The 16,247-nt window shown below is 43.7% G+C and overlaps 1 protein-coding gene across 2 annotated transcripts in view; it reads left to right on the forward strand.

Annotated features, from left to right (window-relative positions):
* Positions 1-15,353, forward strand: part of YY1 (YY1 transcription factor) — a 34,239-nt gene extending 18,886 nt beyond the window's left edge. Inside the window, exons 2-5 of one of the 2 annotated variants that reach the window (XM_046646989.1) lie at positions 2,339-2,501; positions 11,463-11,523; positions 13,228-13,386; positions 14,192-15,353. In XM_046646989.1, coding sequence (XP_046502945.1) covers positions 2,339-2,501; positions 11,463-11,523; positions 13,228-13,386; positions 14,192-14,374 — 566 coding nt within the window. In that variant the 3' untranslated portion in view covers positions 14,375-15,353. The remainder of the gene's footprint in view (positions 1-2,338; positions 2,502-11,462; positions 11,524-13,227; positions 13,387-14,191) is intronic. The other variant, XM_046646991.1, reaches the window with a different exon arrangement.
* The last annotated feature ends 894 nt before the right edge of the window (positions 15,354-16,247 follow it).

Here is a 16,247-nt window from a genome sequence, read left to right on the forward strand (position 1 = left end):
GGTAACCTGGGATATAGTATCCAGTTCTTTCTAGTTCCAAACAACAGGCCGCTGGCTGTGCTGGTTAACACACACAGGTCTTCAAGTTAGACTTCGGGAGTTTACATTGCCACTTCCTAGCTGGTTAATCCTGAGCCGCTTACCTAACCTCTCTGTGCCTCAGCATTCTCTGTAAAATGAAGTTGCTAGTTTGCCCACTTCCTAGGTTCCTATGTGCGGTGATTAAAATAGTGCCTACATGTAAACATTGAATAAAATGTCGGCTGCTGTTAGAGTCTGTGATTCCTTGTAATGACCTATAAATGTTCCTAAAATGAAGAGTGATGAGAGAAAAGAGACATTTAAAGTTCAGAACTGTCGTCTTCTGTGCTTTCACTGCTGGGAGTGCTTGAACTTGACAGTGACCGCTTGACCCAGATGAACCTGCATCCTGTCTTTATCTTGCCCTCCTATTCTCATGACAGAGAACCATGTGCTAAACAGCATGTTTATAGCTTTTGGTGGTGACATCAATTGCAGGATCTGATTTGGGTTGGGTTTTGGTCTTGTTTTTAACAGTAGTGGAAGGGTAACACAAGGAAAGAGTTGAACAAGGCGGTTTTCACTTCTGAAAGTTTTTATGTTATTGCTCTTTGTGAAACAACTTGATGGAGTAGCAGAAAATTTCAGTCAGCATTGAAAATTTTGGAGCATCTGTTTTCTGTTTCAGGCACTGAACTAGTAAAAGACTGTTTTTGGCCTCTGGCATCTTTACTCTAGTTTAAGAGGCAAGGCCAACAAAAATTCAAAACAGTATGATTTAGAGTTTGTCAGTGTTAACTACCAAGAAATAATGTAGGGCGTTCAAAGAAAAGCTAGGAATCCAAGGCTGACATGATAGAATCAGCAAGCCCTTAGAGAATTTGAGCTGGGCTGGGAAGGGTTGGCTAGGTTTAGAGAGAGGTAATGAGAGAGAGCAAGGGGGGAAACTCCTGCCAGACGCTCGTGAATTACCTGTGAGAGAAACAGGCTGGTTGGAATACGGAGGGCAAGTGCAAAGGAGAAATGGATGGGAAGACCAGACAGGTTGGAATGGGAACAGACAGCATAGGGCCCGGAATGCCGAGTTGAAGTAATGCATTCGTCTCTTGAAGAGCTCCTGCCACAGGTGAAAGTGTATCAGCTACATTTTCTGTGTCAGTTTGTCCTTCATAGCGTCGTGAGAGCAGAGAACAGAATTGTGAAGATGAATTAAGAAAATTATGCTAGTCGTTTCGGTTTGAGATAATGATAACTACGTTGATGGCTGTGGGACAAAGGGAAAAGACCTTTTAAAAACGATCAGTAGGATTTGGCGTCTGGGAATTAATTACGGTGGTCAGTACTCCCTTTTTTTAATAACCTGTTGGATTTGCGATGATAGTACAACACACGAGTAGAAATGTCCTGCATTCTTTGAATGCGTATTTATTGAGGGCCGACTATGTGCAAACCCTGAACGGCACTCTGAGGATGCGTGGGTATCAAAACTGACAACCATCCCCATCCTCGTGGAGCTTACCATCTCCTAGGAGAGGCCGACAAATCACACAGCTGGAATTACCAGTGTGGTCAACGAAAGGTGCATGAGTAAAAGGCCATAAGGCTAGGGTGGGTGGGTCTTGGTGCATCTGAGGAACTCAAAGGGTGGTGTACCTGGAGCAAAGAGTGAGGGGAGAATAGTGAAGAACCAGGTGGCCACAGAGGTAGGCAGGGGGCTAGCGGAGAGGTGAAGCCTACGAAGTTAGATCTGAGTCAGCGTTGCAGAGTTGGTGGTTAACAGGAAGTGTGTGTGGTGGACAAAAAGCAGAACTCTGAGAAGTGGTAGGAGGAGAAGCGAGGAAGTGGAGAAGTGGGAGTGGAACCAGGAACGTGAACGGCCGAGGACCGTGACTGCGAGCTCTCCCTGGTGGGCTCAGAAGGAGCGCCGATAGAAGGCCCCTTGGATTTGGCTTTGAAGATTTTGGTGCCTTTCAAGCAGAAACAGGATGATTTCTTGGGGCCAGCGCAGTGGTGCAGCAGTTAAGTTCGCACGCTCTGCTTCAGTGGCCCGGGGTTCGCCAGTTCAGAGCCCGGGTACAGATGTGGCACGACTTATCAAGCCATGCTGTGGCAGGCGTCCCACATATAAAGTAGAGGAAGATGGGCATGGATGTTAGCTCAGGGCCAGTCTTCCTCAGCAAGGAGAGGAGGATTGGGGGCATATGTTAGCTCAGGGCTAATCTTCCTCAAAAAATAAATAAATAAATAATTAAAATTTATTTGTCCTTGTAGACATTTTTACTCAGCGGAGATAATCAAATCTTATGGTGTGTTTCAGATGAGAAAAAAGATATTGACCATGAGACAGTGGTTGAAGAACAGATCATCGGGGAGAACTCACCTCCTGATTACTCAGAGTACATGACAGGAAAGAAACTTCCGCCTGGAGGGATACCTGGCATTGACCTCTCAGATCCCAAACAGCTGGCAGAATTTGCTAGGTAAGTTATAGGAACTTTCCTTTTAGTCGTAGCAAATGCTCGCGTGCTGTCAGCTGTGGTTTTGTGTCTCAGTCACTACGGTGGTTTGTGTTCCTGCTCTAGGGCAACTTCTGAAACAGAAGCATTTGTTTTCTTTTTAGTAGGAACTATGCTATTAATGTGAGTGGCACCATTTTAGATTCCTGCAGACAATAAATAAGATAAAGCAAAGACTCTTTAATTTTATAATTGACATTGCTTGTGAATAAATAAAGTTGCACATAATTTGTTTGGAAATGGATATCTTTCTGCTCCCTTCTGGCCTCTTTGTGTACACTTTAAATTTGAGAACACTGGCCTGCACTGAGCTGCAGGAGACCCGGCTCTGTACTAGATTTGTACAGCTGACCACTGGAGAGCATTTCATCAGTTCATAGTTCAGCATGTCAGCAGTGAAGCTCCCAGCGTTTTGTTAATGTAAGCTGACACGACAGGGAGAGATGGAATATTTATGACTGGCACCCCTGTGACTGTCCAAGGTGAGGAGTCGGGAAGATCTGAAGCCATGGGATGTTTGTTTTGCTTGAAATGGGCTGACTTCCCACAGAAGCCTCTGCTCCTTTTTACATTACTTATTTTCTAGTACTGTTTGACAGTTTTCACAAGGACATGAAAAAGCTCACAAAGATGTAAAATTTTAAATAAAATGAAACTAACTAGTGGACTCTGGAGCAGAAGTTCTACTCCTTTTCTCTGCCTGAGGCAGAAGGGAAAGTGAGCAGCCCAGGAGATTGAGGCAAGAGCAGGGTCAGGAGGAAGGGCTCTTCGTCACCCTGCTCCATCTAAGAATGGAGTGGGGCATGCTTTTTTGTCTTTCTCTTGAGCGCAGAGCAGAGTAGGAAAGAGCTGGAGGCTCTGGAGCATCTGGGTTTCTCCCAGCCCTGCCAGAAAACAACATGTGGGCGCCCTCCTGCCATGTGGAGCCTCAGTTTCCCCATGTGTCATATGAGTGTAAGAACCCCATTATGTTTTAAGAAAGGGGTTTGTACCCTTTTCTGCTCTCCACTGAAGCTGTTGTTACAGGAGATACACGTTAATTTATTTCTGATTTATCATGGCTTCACACAACAAGGTAAGGCTCTATCCTTTTGTTAGTGACCCTGCATTCCAGCTTTTCTTGCTATTCATATTTTAAATACAGGTATAAGGATCAAAGATCAATCCCTCACCACCACCCCCTCCACCCACCCCCAAAATGCAAATAAAAATGGAATCTGTAGGATACATAGTCAGCAGTAAGGTGTTAGAGGTTTGGGACGAGTTGAGCCAAAAACCATGCTGTTGTTTAATATCGCCATGTGTCCTTCCAGTTAGTCACCTCCTCCTCGTTGTGCTCAGAATTGCGTGGGGGCATAGGCTGCTGTCCCAGGGATGGAGGGCATCTCTAGATAGACAGATAGGGACACGGGAATGAAGGGAAGCTTTGTGGAGGGGGTGGCATTGGATTTGGCCCTGAAGAACGTACTTTTCTTAGGTTTGGTGTCTCCGTGGCAGGGCCTACGTGCTAGAATGGCGTGAGCATAGTGGACACATTCAGTATCCGGTATCTATTCAGAAAACAAGAAGCAGTCGAGTTTGGCTGGGAATTAAGATGCTTCCAGGGAGATGATTGGAGTTTAGGTAAATTTAAACCAGATCATTAAGGTCTATGAATACTGGGCCAAGACATGTGGGCTTTTTTAGTATGCAGTACGCTGTTGCTAAAGGGTTTGAGCAGTAGAGAAGAGGGCTGTCTGATCAGAGACCTACTTTGAGAGAATTACTTTTCAGCTGTATCTGGGCTGCATTGGTGCAGGTGCAAACAGGAAGCGGGAGAGCTCAGTTGAACAAGAACTCCTGAAGGCCTGAGCCAGAATTGTGGTGGTCAGACTGTAAAAGAGTAAATGTGACAGAGATGACAGGAGACAGTGGGAAAGACTAAGAAGCAGATCGGCTGTATGTCTGGAGGGAGGGGGCCAAAGAGGAAGAATCAAAATGGACAGTCAAAGCTTAGCTCCTTAGGGGACAGGAAATTGGGAGAAGGTGCTGGTTTGGGGTTCAAGTTGGGCAGTGTTTGGTTTTAGATGGTAATGAAACATCCATGTGGGACTTGAGGTAGTTTCAGGAAGTGAGTTAGGGCTAGAGTCGCCTGACGAGGAATGGCTGAAAGCATCAAAGTGTCTGGGAGGAAGCTCTTTGAGGGGGAGGGGTTGGAGGGAAAAGACAGCAGAGCTGAGTCTTGGGAAAGCCCTTATATGCAGGGGGTAAGAGAAACCATTGACGCAGCAGAAGGGTCGTTCATATGGGTGGGAGGAGACTCAGGAGAGTACAGCTTCACAAAAGCTAGCAGCGTTTCCAGAAGGGCCGAGAGAGGGAGGAACACAATTTCTCCAAATTATATAGTGAAGTAATTTCCGTGCAGGAGCCGAGGGCTGAGGCAAGGTTTTGCGGACAGAGGGAACCTGTGGACAGCGAGCAGTAGAAGTAATGGGGTGCTGGCGACCCTTGGCGTTGTTCACCCTTGCTGGAGATGGGGCCACTGATCAGAAAGCTTGTCCCCAGTGCTCTGAACAGAAAATCCAGGGTGTTTCAGCCTCAGACTCAGGAGGCATGTGTCACTGGGGTGGAGTGGAAGCCTCTGCCTGTTTTTCACGTGGCCTTGCTTCTCTGCATCAGGGCTGCCTTAGACCTTACTCCTTAGGAAGGGGGCCACCCACTGGGACCTGGGCACCACATATCCATCCATTATGAAATTTCAGACCACTAAGAGTGAAGAACCTAAAACCTTCCCGAGAGAAAAGATAGGTCACCTACAAAACAATGGGAGTTAGACCTGAACAGACTTTTCTTTGACAGCGGTAGATAATTAGAAGACAATAAAGCAATGTTTTGAGATTTCTGAGGAAGAATTACCATAAACATAGAATTATTTTTCCAGCAAAGCTATCAAACAAATACAAGGGTAAAATAATCTCAGAATTCGTTTTATGTCACATGCACCCTTTCTGAGGAGGTTACTTGAGTATCTACTCCAGTCAAATGAGGATGAACATCAAAAGGAAGACTTCTGGGGCTGGCCCCGTGGCCGAGTGGTTAAGTTCGCACCCTCTGCTTCAGCAGCCCAGGGTTTCTCCAGTTTGGATCCTGGGCGCAGACATGGCACCGCTCATCAGGCCATGCTGAGGCAGCGTCCCACATGGCACAACCAGAAGGACCTACAACTAGAATATACAGCTATGTACTGGGGGGCTTTGGGGAGAAGAAGAAGAAAAAAAAGATTGGCGACAGATGTTGTTAGTTCAGGTACCAATCTTTTCAAAAAAGGGGGAAGACTTCCTAAAGAATGCAGTGAAAAGCAAACCAAGAAGATGGGTGTGCAGCAGGCTGGAGAACGTGTTCAGTTTAGAAAGGAAGGCAGTGGGCTGTAAGAATTTCCTCAAGAAAAGTTGATTTCATTCAGTAGTGCATAGAATGAGGTAAGAAGCTAGAAGATCTTGGTGGTGTGGGAAAGAGTCTTTTCAGAAGGAAAAGATAGGGCTGGCCCAGTGACGTAGTGGTTAAGTTTGTGTGCTCTGCTTCGGCGGCCCGGGGTTCACAGGTTTGGATCCCAGGCCTGGACCCACGCACAGCTCATCTAGCCATGCTGTGGTGGTGTCCCACATAGAAAACAGAGGAAGATTGCCACAGATGTTAGCTCAGTGACAAGCTTCCTCACCAAAAAAAATTAATAATAAAAAAAAAGAAAAGATAATCAGAAACCTCCTGAAGAGGAGAGGGGAGGGCTAAGAAAACCATGGCCTAAAAATGGGGCATAATTTTGACAATATTTAGAGAGAAAGAGGACACGTTCCACTGGACTCTAGGAAGATGCTCTCCTTGGTACTGAGCTGCGTTGTTGGACTTGGAGAGCAACAAGTGTGATCCTTGCACTCAGCTACATGCTACAGTGAGTGACATTTACAGAATCATCTGGATATAGTGTGTCTACTTTCCTTTATAGTCAACCTGTTAAAGATTTCATTTTGTATACAGAACAGAATGAAATCTGTTTATCTTGACAGTGTGTACAAAGTAAAGGTATAGGGTTTGGGCCTTGTGAGGTGGCCTGAGGGTTGGGCTTATTCTCATCCTCATTTTCCATAGTATCTCTAATTGGATAGTGGTGGTGAGAAATATTTGAACCTGGAATGCCCTGTTTTATTAGGTCTTCACATTTTGAGAACGTGCGGAACAGCTGAATAGGATTTTCCAGAGGTCCCAGAATTGGTGACTGGGACTCTGAAAGCTGAAGACAGAGAGGCACCAAGTTTCAGACTTGGGGGCCAGGCCCCATCTTCTTTGCTTAGAAAGATCCACAGAGCTTGTCTGCTGGCCTCCACTCTTCATCTGCCTCTGATCTGTGACTCAGCTGCTGGCTAAGGTGGTGTGTTAGGTGCCTTTCCCTGTCTTCCTACACTAGGGTGATGGGGTTCCTGACTGGAGCTGAAACTGACCAGGGAACGTTCCAGGTTCCTGCCGCACCGAGCCTAGACTGCTCAGTGAATCAGTTAGATGTGTGTGGGCATGGAGAAGAAACGACTGATTTTAAAAGTCATGGTACTGGGGAGGTGGGCTGTGGGTGACTGTTCTTTCCTGAAATGTCTTTTTAGTAAATGCTTCAAAAAATGGTCGGTGGGTAAGACCTGGCGAGTTGTCTTCCCTGATTAAATTGATAACCTTTTGTGTTTTTCATTAACTAGAGTTAGCCCTTTAGAAACCTTTGGTCTAGAAAGATAGAATGAAGAGTGGGTAGGTTAGTCCCAGGCGGATTATCTTTTGTTGTGGTTCACTACCCACCTTGATTTTTTTGCAGGATCAGTGTAAAGATGAAATGTGATAGTGGAACAAAAAGTACCTTAAAACTCTTCAGTGTCATCACATGAATAGACAGAATAGACACTGTCTACTTAAGAGAGAAGTCATTCAACAGACTTTGTGTCGTTTGTCTAAGCAGTCTTTGCAAAGAGGGGAGGTGAATTATGCTTGCAGGTGGTAGATATATGACACAGAACTCTGGCCCACCAGCACAGGTCAAAATTGGTGGTTCCAGTCTGAAGTAAACTAAGCAGCTTTTGTAAGGAAGAGGCTTATTTGCATTCAAGAATTACTGCTTCAAAATGTTTCGTCTCGGCTTCTGGGACATTTGTGGATTTAACTTAGAACTTTTGGTTTACACAATGCCTTGCTGAAAATTGTGCCAGGGGCTTCCTGCAGGTTTTGGTACTGGAGCCTGACCTTTGTAATGTTTGCCTTCCACCTATGCAGAAGGAGACGGTATAAAACCAGCAGTCCTGTTGGAGGGAGCATATTCTCCGTGTGCTCCATTTTTAATTGAACAGGAAACTTCTCCTGCTGGGTACCTAGCTCCTCCGTATAATTTCTAATACAGTGAGAGGCCTTTCTCCTTTACCTGTGTACTTCTCTTTTCAGTCTCTCAGTCCTTTAGTTGAAAAGGGTGGTTTGGAGCATCAGAACCTTCTGGGATGTTAAGTACAACTGGCATATTTTTTTGGAAATGAACTCATTTTTAGCTAGGCCCATTTAACACATAGCTGGTGATAATAATAGCTGTCATTTCCCAAGAGTTTAATGTACATCATCTTTTTGAACCTTCACAGCTCTAAAGTAGGTAGCATTATATGTTTTTACAGAGTAAGAAACTGAGGCTGAGAAGTTAAAGTAATTTGCTCAAGGTCGTGCAGCTAGTAGAAGTCAGCATCAAGTCACACATCCCATTCCGTCTCATTCATGATGCCTACGCGTTGTCATTGTTGTCTCTGGTTCAAACAATCTTTGTAAAGTATCACAGTCGATGAAAATCTCAAATCTTGGTTACTTCTGACTAGTTTGGGTGGGCTAAGAAGATATTCTAGATAGTAGTGTGTGATTTTGGTCTTTTTAAAAATTTTTATTTTTTAGGATTTCAAATATATATATTTTATAGGTTGTATACCTGTTGGTACCATGAAGATTGAAATTTTAGTTTTTGCTCACAAAGCAGAACATGTTCAATCTAAATACGCTTTTTTGGGGAAAATAGTGTTTTCAGTATTTGCATTCGAATAAAATGTAGATGGTATTGGGCCAGCCCTGGTGGCCTAGTGGTTAGATTCAGCGCACTCCAGTCCCGTGGCCTGGGGTTGGTTCCCAGGCACAGACCTACACCTGTTAGCAGCTGTGCTGTGCTGGCGGCCCACATACCAAAAAGTAGAGGAAGATTGGCATGGATATTAGCTCAGGGCAAATCTTCCTTGGGAAAAAAAGAAAAGTAAAAGGTACCAGTATATGCTGCCTCATTTGCCACTCTAGTGGAGAAGGATGATTTGCCAAGGCTCTTGAGTGGCTGCAATTAAATACCTTCCTCTTCCTCCTTGAACCCAGGGGTGTTTGTCCAAATGCATTTTAAACTCTCAATCTGAAATTAATTGTATTGCTAAATACTAGCACACATTTTGAAAATGACATTTTAAGAAAAAGTACCACTTAATAATAACATTTAAAAAATCAAGAGCTGGGTAAATGGTACTTGGGACTTTTCTCTTTACTTTCAGGTATATTTGAAAATTTCCGTGATGAAATATTTTTTTAAAAATTTAAGTTCCTAGAAATAAATCTAAGAAAATGTATTGGAGGCCCCTCCTTGGTAACTGGGCCACACCCATCCTACCAGAATGGACCCCATATTTGAACCCCAAGATGGGTGGGACAGGGAAAAGACTGTGGGGCATATTTGTCACCCCTGTCGACATTGTTTTTAAATTGGTTTATTGAGATAATTTGCACACAGTGAAATTTACCCTATTTTGGGTGGGTATCTTTCTGTGAATTTGGACAAACACAATCACGTAGCCATCTCCACCGTCAAGACATAGAGCATTTCAGTGGAATCATCAAAGGATAAACTTATAATTGGGAAGCTTGGAGCCTGGTTATCATTTTTTTTTTTAAAGATTTTATTTTTCCCTTTTCTCCCCAAAGCCCCCCGGTATATAGTTGTATATTTTTAGTTGTGGGTCCTTCCAGTTGTGGCGTGTGGCATGCCGCCTCCACATGGCCTGATGAGCGGTGTCATGTCTGCACCCCGGATTCGAACCGGCGAAACCCCAGGCCACCGAAACGGAGCTCGTGAACTTAACCACTCGGGCACGGGGTCGGTCCCAGGAGCCTGATTCTTGATATACTCTTCATCATATTATATTTGATTGGAGCAGAATCCTTTCATATGAATCATCATTGTTTTTCAAACTCTGATATAACCTCTAGGTGGCACAGTGGCACCAAATTTTTGTCCTCCCTAATTTTGTGAACTCAGACCCCAACTCCGGGACTTGGTGGTATATAAGATAGCAAAGGCTAGTTGAGTGTCCTGGGCACAGCAGGCACTCAGAAAATATGTGGTAATCTTCCAAGGACAGGAAAGAATGAGCATCGGCGGGGTTGGAATGGGAGAGGGTACCAGACTGAAGATGTCCTTAGAGGATTTAAAATAGGGAATTTGTAGTCTTGAACAAACTCCTTAGAGACAAGTTACAGCTACGGAAAAGGTTGTTTCACCTGTGCTCCTCCAGGCTGTGGGAAGTTTAGATGATTTCGTGAATTCCTATAAAGTAGGAAGCATCAGGTAATCCTTCTCCCAGATCAGGGGTGAAGAGGCTATTGCTAGGGCCTTTGCTAACTTAAAGATGACAGCAGACATCCTTTCAAATGAAAAGAGTGCTGGTAAATTAGCTCTTACTGCTAAGGAATCATTGACTCAGTTGTTTATTAAATATCCATCCTCATGTAGAAGCGTGAAGATGGCAAAACTAGTGACAAAAAGAACATCTGTTTCAGAGATTTGTGTTTTTTTCTAGTTTTTCTAGGAACTCTTAATTTCTCACCCCTTTACTACACACAGATCTGTAGGGAGTATTTGGAGAGAAAGTTTTAACAAAAGACCAAAGGTTGGTTCAGTGGAGATGGCAGGTAGGTAAGTTCCCAGATCAAATGAGCAAGCTCCCTGGGTAGTAATTCCACACGGGGCCCTCCCTGACTGCCCAAGTGACCTGGACTCTTGTCCCACTGCTGTCCTGAAGCAGGGCCACAAAGCTCTGTCCTGTAAAAGAAATGCTCTTGTTTTTTGAAAAACTAATAATCTCCCTCCTCCCACCAGCACCGAAAGTAATGTATGATGGGAATTAGACAGTATAAAAGCGTGTGAGGTGTTCCCACCCGGCTGTCAGTCCCTAGGGCTCCTCCCCAAAGTGACCATCCTGGCAGCTTCTTATGTTTCCTTCTAGAGAGATGATATGTGTAGAAGTAATTCCCTGTTGAAAAGGACAGTTCTGTTCCCTCTTTAAAAAGTGATCTCTCCTAAAGAGCATTTCTGTCAGTATGAAATGGACCCCCTCTTCTTTAAAGCAGTTGTATAGGAATATATGTTTTTAAGACCCTCCCACGTCCGTTGCTCCCTTTTTATAAGGTACCTTTATTATGACAGCAGCTGCTTTTGGATACTTTACTTTGTTCCCACTAGGGGATTCATCTGTGGTTTTCTGGGCTGTTGATCTTTTGTATTTTTTAAAGAGTTTGGAGGAAAGAGCAGGTATTTGAATCACACAGATCATGGTGCCATTCCAAGCTGCACCAGCTTATTAGCTGTGAGACCATAGACGGCAGCTCGGCCTCTGAGCGTCAGCACCCTTGCCTGTATCAGGGGAAGAGTCCTTCACAGTCACAGGTCTCACAGTTGGGAGAATGGGAGTTGTCTCCTCCTTTCCCCTGCGTGGAAGCATATTGTAATCTTAGTTTTTGTATCTATAAGGAAAACATTTTAGGGACTATATAATTTATGCCAGCTGAGTTTACCCGCTCCTACAAATCTCTCTCTCTCTCTCTCTCTCTTTTTTTTTTTTTTCTGGTAAGAATGAAGCCAAGAAAAATTAAAGAAGATGATGCTCCAAGAACAATAGCTTGCCCTCATAAAGTAAGTAATGCTAGGGGAAAAGGGTTCATTAAAGTGTTACTGGAGTTCTAGAGAGCTTATAAGAAATGTGCACTTTGATTTCCATCTTCATAATTGAGATTAAGTGAGGAACTATAATTTTTGGTTTCTAAACTCGAGACTATATTTTGTGATGTAAATTTTGTTCAGTGAAGGCCACTTAAATATAAATAGTATTCAAAGGGCTGACTGTAGGCACCAGTGTTTCTATTAGTACTATATATTGAACATTGTGTGTTAGGATTTTATTTCTTCTTTTTGGATCAGTAACAAGTCAGTTTTAAGACACTGGGTTGTGTCTGACCCATAGACCTTTTTGGGACCGTAGGCTCATTAACGAATATTTGGAAATTATTTTGGATGTTGCTAAAGTAAGCCTAAAAAGATGTCATCATTTCCTTCACAATTTTCTTAATTTACCCTGTTAACTTTGTGTGGTACTGGAGGGTATTTAATTGTTTTCAAATGTGGTTAGTCTTTAAAGTAAAAGGATAGCCTAAAAAGTAGTTGGAGGTGTTGATTGGGTCAGTTTCAAGCTTAACTGGATACTAACAAAAATCAAGTATCACCCAGGTGCAGAAAAACAAAGGGGGAGACATTTGTAATGGCATGAAGAATTTCTAAAAATCAACAATTGGAGAAGGATAAATTTAGTTTCGTGGTGTCACGTCTCATGACTTGTGCACTCACAGATTCTTTGTATTTTTTTTAATGCCCTTAATTTGGAGATTTTGAAATGTAAAATGATTTGGGGCCAAAAAATAAGTAAGCATTTGAAAACAGTTATGCCTTAAGTGCCTGCCGTCTCTCTAGTTGCTCTGTGTACTTCTTTTCCGATTACATTTTTTTAAAATTCCATTTTCTAAATGGAAACTCAACCTAGGGATCAAGGTGAAAAAACTGTGGCTTTTCCCTCCCTTTTGCCTGTGAAGCTGTCCAGTGGTTGGCCTGTGCTGTCCTTCTATCATGCTGTCTGACCATTTCCCCCATTCACTCCATCACTGGGCAACAACTGCAGAAGAAATTGTGAAGGACATGCTTCTCTCGAGCACCACATGCCATCTGCCTCCCCACCCTGCTCTCGTATCAGTTTGCCTGCTTCTTTTCCTAGTGTCTCACAAAATAAATTTCTTCTGTAGTTGCCATTCCTTGGAGGCCCTCCTGCTTCTTTCTCTGTCAAGAAGGGGAAAGAGGCAAAGAGAGAAGAGGGGACAGTAGGCCATGTAGAGTGACAGCCCATTCTTGCAGCACAGAACACGGGGCCCGCCCAAGGTCGCGGTGGACTGCCGTCATTTTAACTCCATTTATTATCAGTGCTTCTGTTGCTTCATTTGGGGGACATGGTGGGGTGAGGCAGCTGTGGTATAGCTGGAAGCCAGGGTGTTGGGTTCTACTCCCAGCTCGGCTACTGCTAGTAGTGTGACCTTGGGCAAGTCTACTTAAGACATCTCTAAGCCTCAGTTTCCTCATCTGTAAAACAAGGGTTTGCATTAAATGATAAGGCCTTGTCAGCTGTCTGGTTTTTTTTGTCTTAAATTAATTAATTTAATATTTCTACTGTAATACCAAGTAAAATGGGGGGTGTGGGGGAGTTTGGTTTCAATGTGTCAGTGAAGGCTGTTAAGTGGTTGAATCCTTTGTAACAGTTTGCAGTGTGAACCACTAAGCTTCTCTCTCTGTTCGAAGGGCTGCACAAAGATGTTCAGGGATAACTCTGCCATGAGAAAACATCTGCACACCCACGGTCCCAGAGTCCACGTCTGTGCAGAATGTGGCAAAGCTTTTGTTGAGAGCTCAAAACTAAAACGACACCAACTGGTTCATACTGGAGAGAAGCCCTTTCAGGTAGAGCCAGTCCCTTCTCCCCTCCACGTTACCCTGCAGGTGTAGGCGAGGTGGCGACAATGCTGGAGAGACCGTGGCCGGCCCCGAGTCAGGGGCTTAGCTCTCCTAAGTGAGAAGCGGAAACGGTGTCCTGACGGTCGTTTGGAAGAGCTGCCCGAGCTCTGGCTCCCCTGTATGTGCTCCCTGTGGGCCTGGAGGTGGGATGTAGCAAGGTGTTTACAGAGAGGCAGGATTGCTCAAGAGCAAGCCTCAAAGTAAATTTCCAGTCCGTTCACTATGGGGTCGGAGCAGTTTATTTTTTGTAGTTAATAGTATATTGAATTACTAACTGACAGGGAACTTGTAAAATTTTATCGTATGAGAGTAAGTATAGTTAATATTGTGTCTGTTTCTAGAAGCCCGTAAACAAGGGAACCGAGTAGCAGCGCAGCTAGTAGATGTAACACGGTTCTTTTTGAGGCGTGACACCAGAAACCTCCCTCATCATCTGTGTCTTATTAGTTGAAATATTTACACAAATACAAGGACCTTAACATAATATTTAGGAGAATTCTTGCTCTTTTGCCGAGTGTTTCTCTCTCGTTGTAAACAGTTGCTGAGGGCTGTCCATGGCTTTTAGGAGTTGTCCGACATGCAGAGTTAGCGCTGCTTCCCCCTATTGCAGAGCGTGTCTGGAAGGTTCTGGAAGGGGAGGAGGAGTGGTGGGTGGAGGGAGCAGGCTGCCCTCCAGCACAGCAGCGAGCGGCTCCCGCTCCCGGCCCGGTCGAAGTCGCTGAGTGGGTTGTCTCTGGTCTTTCCTCGACAGTGCACGTTCGAAGGCTGCGGGAAACGCTTTTCACTGGACTTCAATTTGCGCACACATGTGCGAATCCATACTGGAGACAGGCCCTATGTGTGCCCCTTCGATGGTTGTAATAAGAAGTTTGCTCAGTCGACTAACCTGAAATCTCACATCTTAACACACGCTAAGGCCAAAAACAACCAGTGAGAAGAAGAGAAGACCTTTCTCGACCTCGGGAAGCATCTTCCAGGAGTGTGATTGGGAATAAATATGCCTCTCCTTTGTATATTGTTTCTAGGAAAGAATTTTAAAAATGAATCCTACACACCTAAGGGACATGTTTTGATAAAGTAGTAAAAATTAAAAAAAAACTTTAATAAGATGACATTGCTAAGATACTCTATCTTGCTCTGTAATCTCGTTTCAAAAACACGGTGTTTTTGTAAAGTGTGGTCCCAACAGGAGGACAATTCATGAACTTCGCATCAAAAGACAATTCTTTATACAACAGTGCTAAAAATGGGACTTCTTTTCACATTCTTATAAATATGAAGCTCACCTGTTGCTTACAATTTTTTTAATTTTGTATTTTCCAAGTGTGCATATTGTACACTTTTTGGGGATATGCTTAGTAATGCTATGTGTGATTTTTCTGGAGGTTGATAACTTTGCTTGCAGTAGATTTTCTTTAAAAGAATGGGCAGTTACATGCATACTTCAAAAGTATTTTTCCTGTAAAAAAAAAAGTTCTATAGGTTTTGTTTGCTCTCTTAATTTTGGTTGTATTCTTTGATGTTAACACATTTTGTATAATTGTATCGTATAGCTGTATTGAATCATGTAGTATCAGATATTAGATGTGATTTAATAGTGTTAATCAATTTAAACCCATTTTAGTCACTTTTTTTTCCGAGAAATACTGCCGGATGCTGATGTCCAGTGTAATTTCTTTGCCTGTTCAGTTACGGAAAGCGGTGCTCAGTTGTAGAATGTATTGTACCTTTAACACCTGGTGTGTACATCCCGTGTAACAGAAAGGGCGACAATAAAATAGCAATCCTACAGAAAGAAGATGGCAGAAAAGATCTGTAAGCACAGTCTTATTTCCTTTTGTTGTCCAGAATAATTATAATTCTTGAGCCTCCCAGAAATTGGAAGCTAAATAAAGCAACTCAAGTTTCCTTTATTTTGCACTCAATTACAGTGACTTGTGATTAAAGCGATGCATGGATATTTTACTCCTTCCTACGTGTACTGAATTCTGAACGAGAGTAGGTAACAGGCATCCCGAGTTAAGGAACTACCTCAGAGGGCCCGCACGGGCCCAGTGGAGATAGCCTTTTGATTTTAGCTCCCCGGCGGGTGTGTGACTGAAGCGCTGCTGCCCTGGCCCGCGTGTGCGCTCAAGGTAAGGTGTTCAGCAGCCGGCAGAGGCGGGGCAGAGGAAGGACCAGGGTCTCCATCGCGCAGGCCGCCTTCAGGGCTCGTCTAACAGGAAACGCTTGGGGGTCTTGGCTGTTTGGTTGGAGAGCCTCGGTTCCTCCGTCTAGTGGAGTCTTTAATGCTAACACGTGTCGCAATTGAGCGCCAGTAGCGTAACTTCATGCTTCTAAACAGATACTGAGTGCAGATTGGCAAGGTGATTAGATTATTAAGAAAATTGTACTCAATGAGTACTTTACCTCTCACATTGTGACCTCTTAAGTGTATGATTATAATTTTTGGATTTTACTTAGAGTCGAATATCAGACTCATGAGAATATTTTATAAACTGCCATGATACAGCAAAATCCCATTTATTCAAAATACAAACATACCGTGTGTCTTTGTGCTGTATGCTTGACTGCGAGGTAATTGACAAACTAGCTAATATCAGAGATTTATTTATAAGATGTCCAGGACACCATCAGGTCAAAAACATTAGCCCTATCTCTTACAGCTTCTCCATCGGTCCTGTACAGGAGGATTGGTGACCTAATAGCAGTGACCCTGTGGCTCTCCGGAATTTTGAAGTGCCTTCTGAATCATAAATGGAAAATTAACTTGAGACACTTTTTTCATTTGTTCAGAATCTATTATC

Source organism: Equus quagga, chromosome 20, assembly GCF_021613505.1.
Source record: "Equus quagga isolate Etosha38 chromosome 20, UCLA_HA_Equagga_1.0, whole genome shotgun sequence".
Lineage (NCBI taxonomy): Eukaryota > Metazoa > Chordata > Mammalia > Perissodactyla > Equidae > Equus > Equus quagga.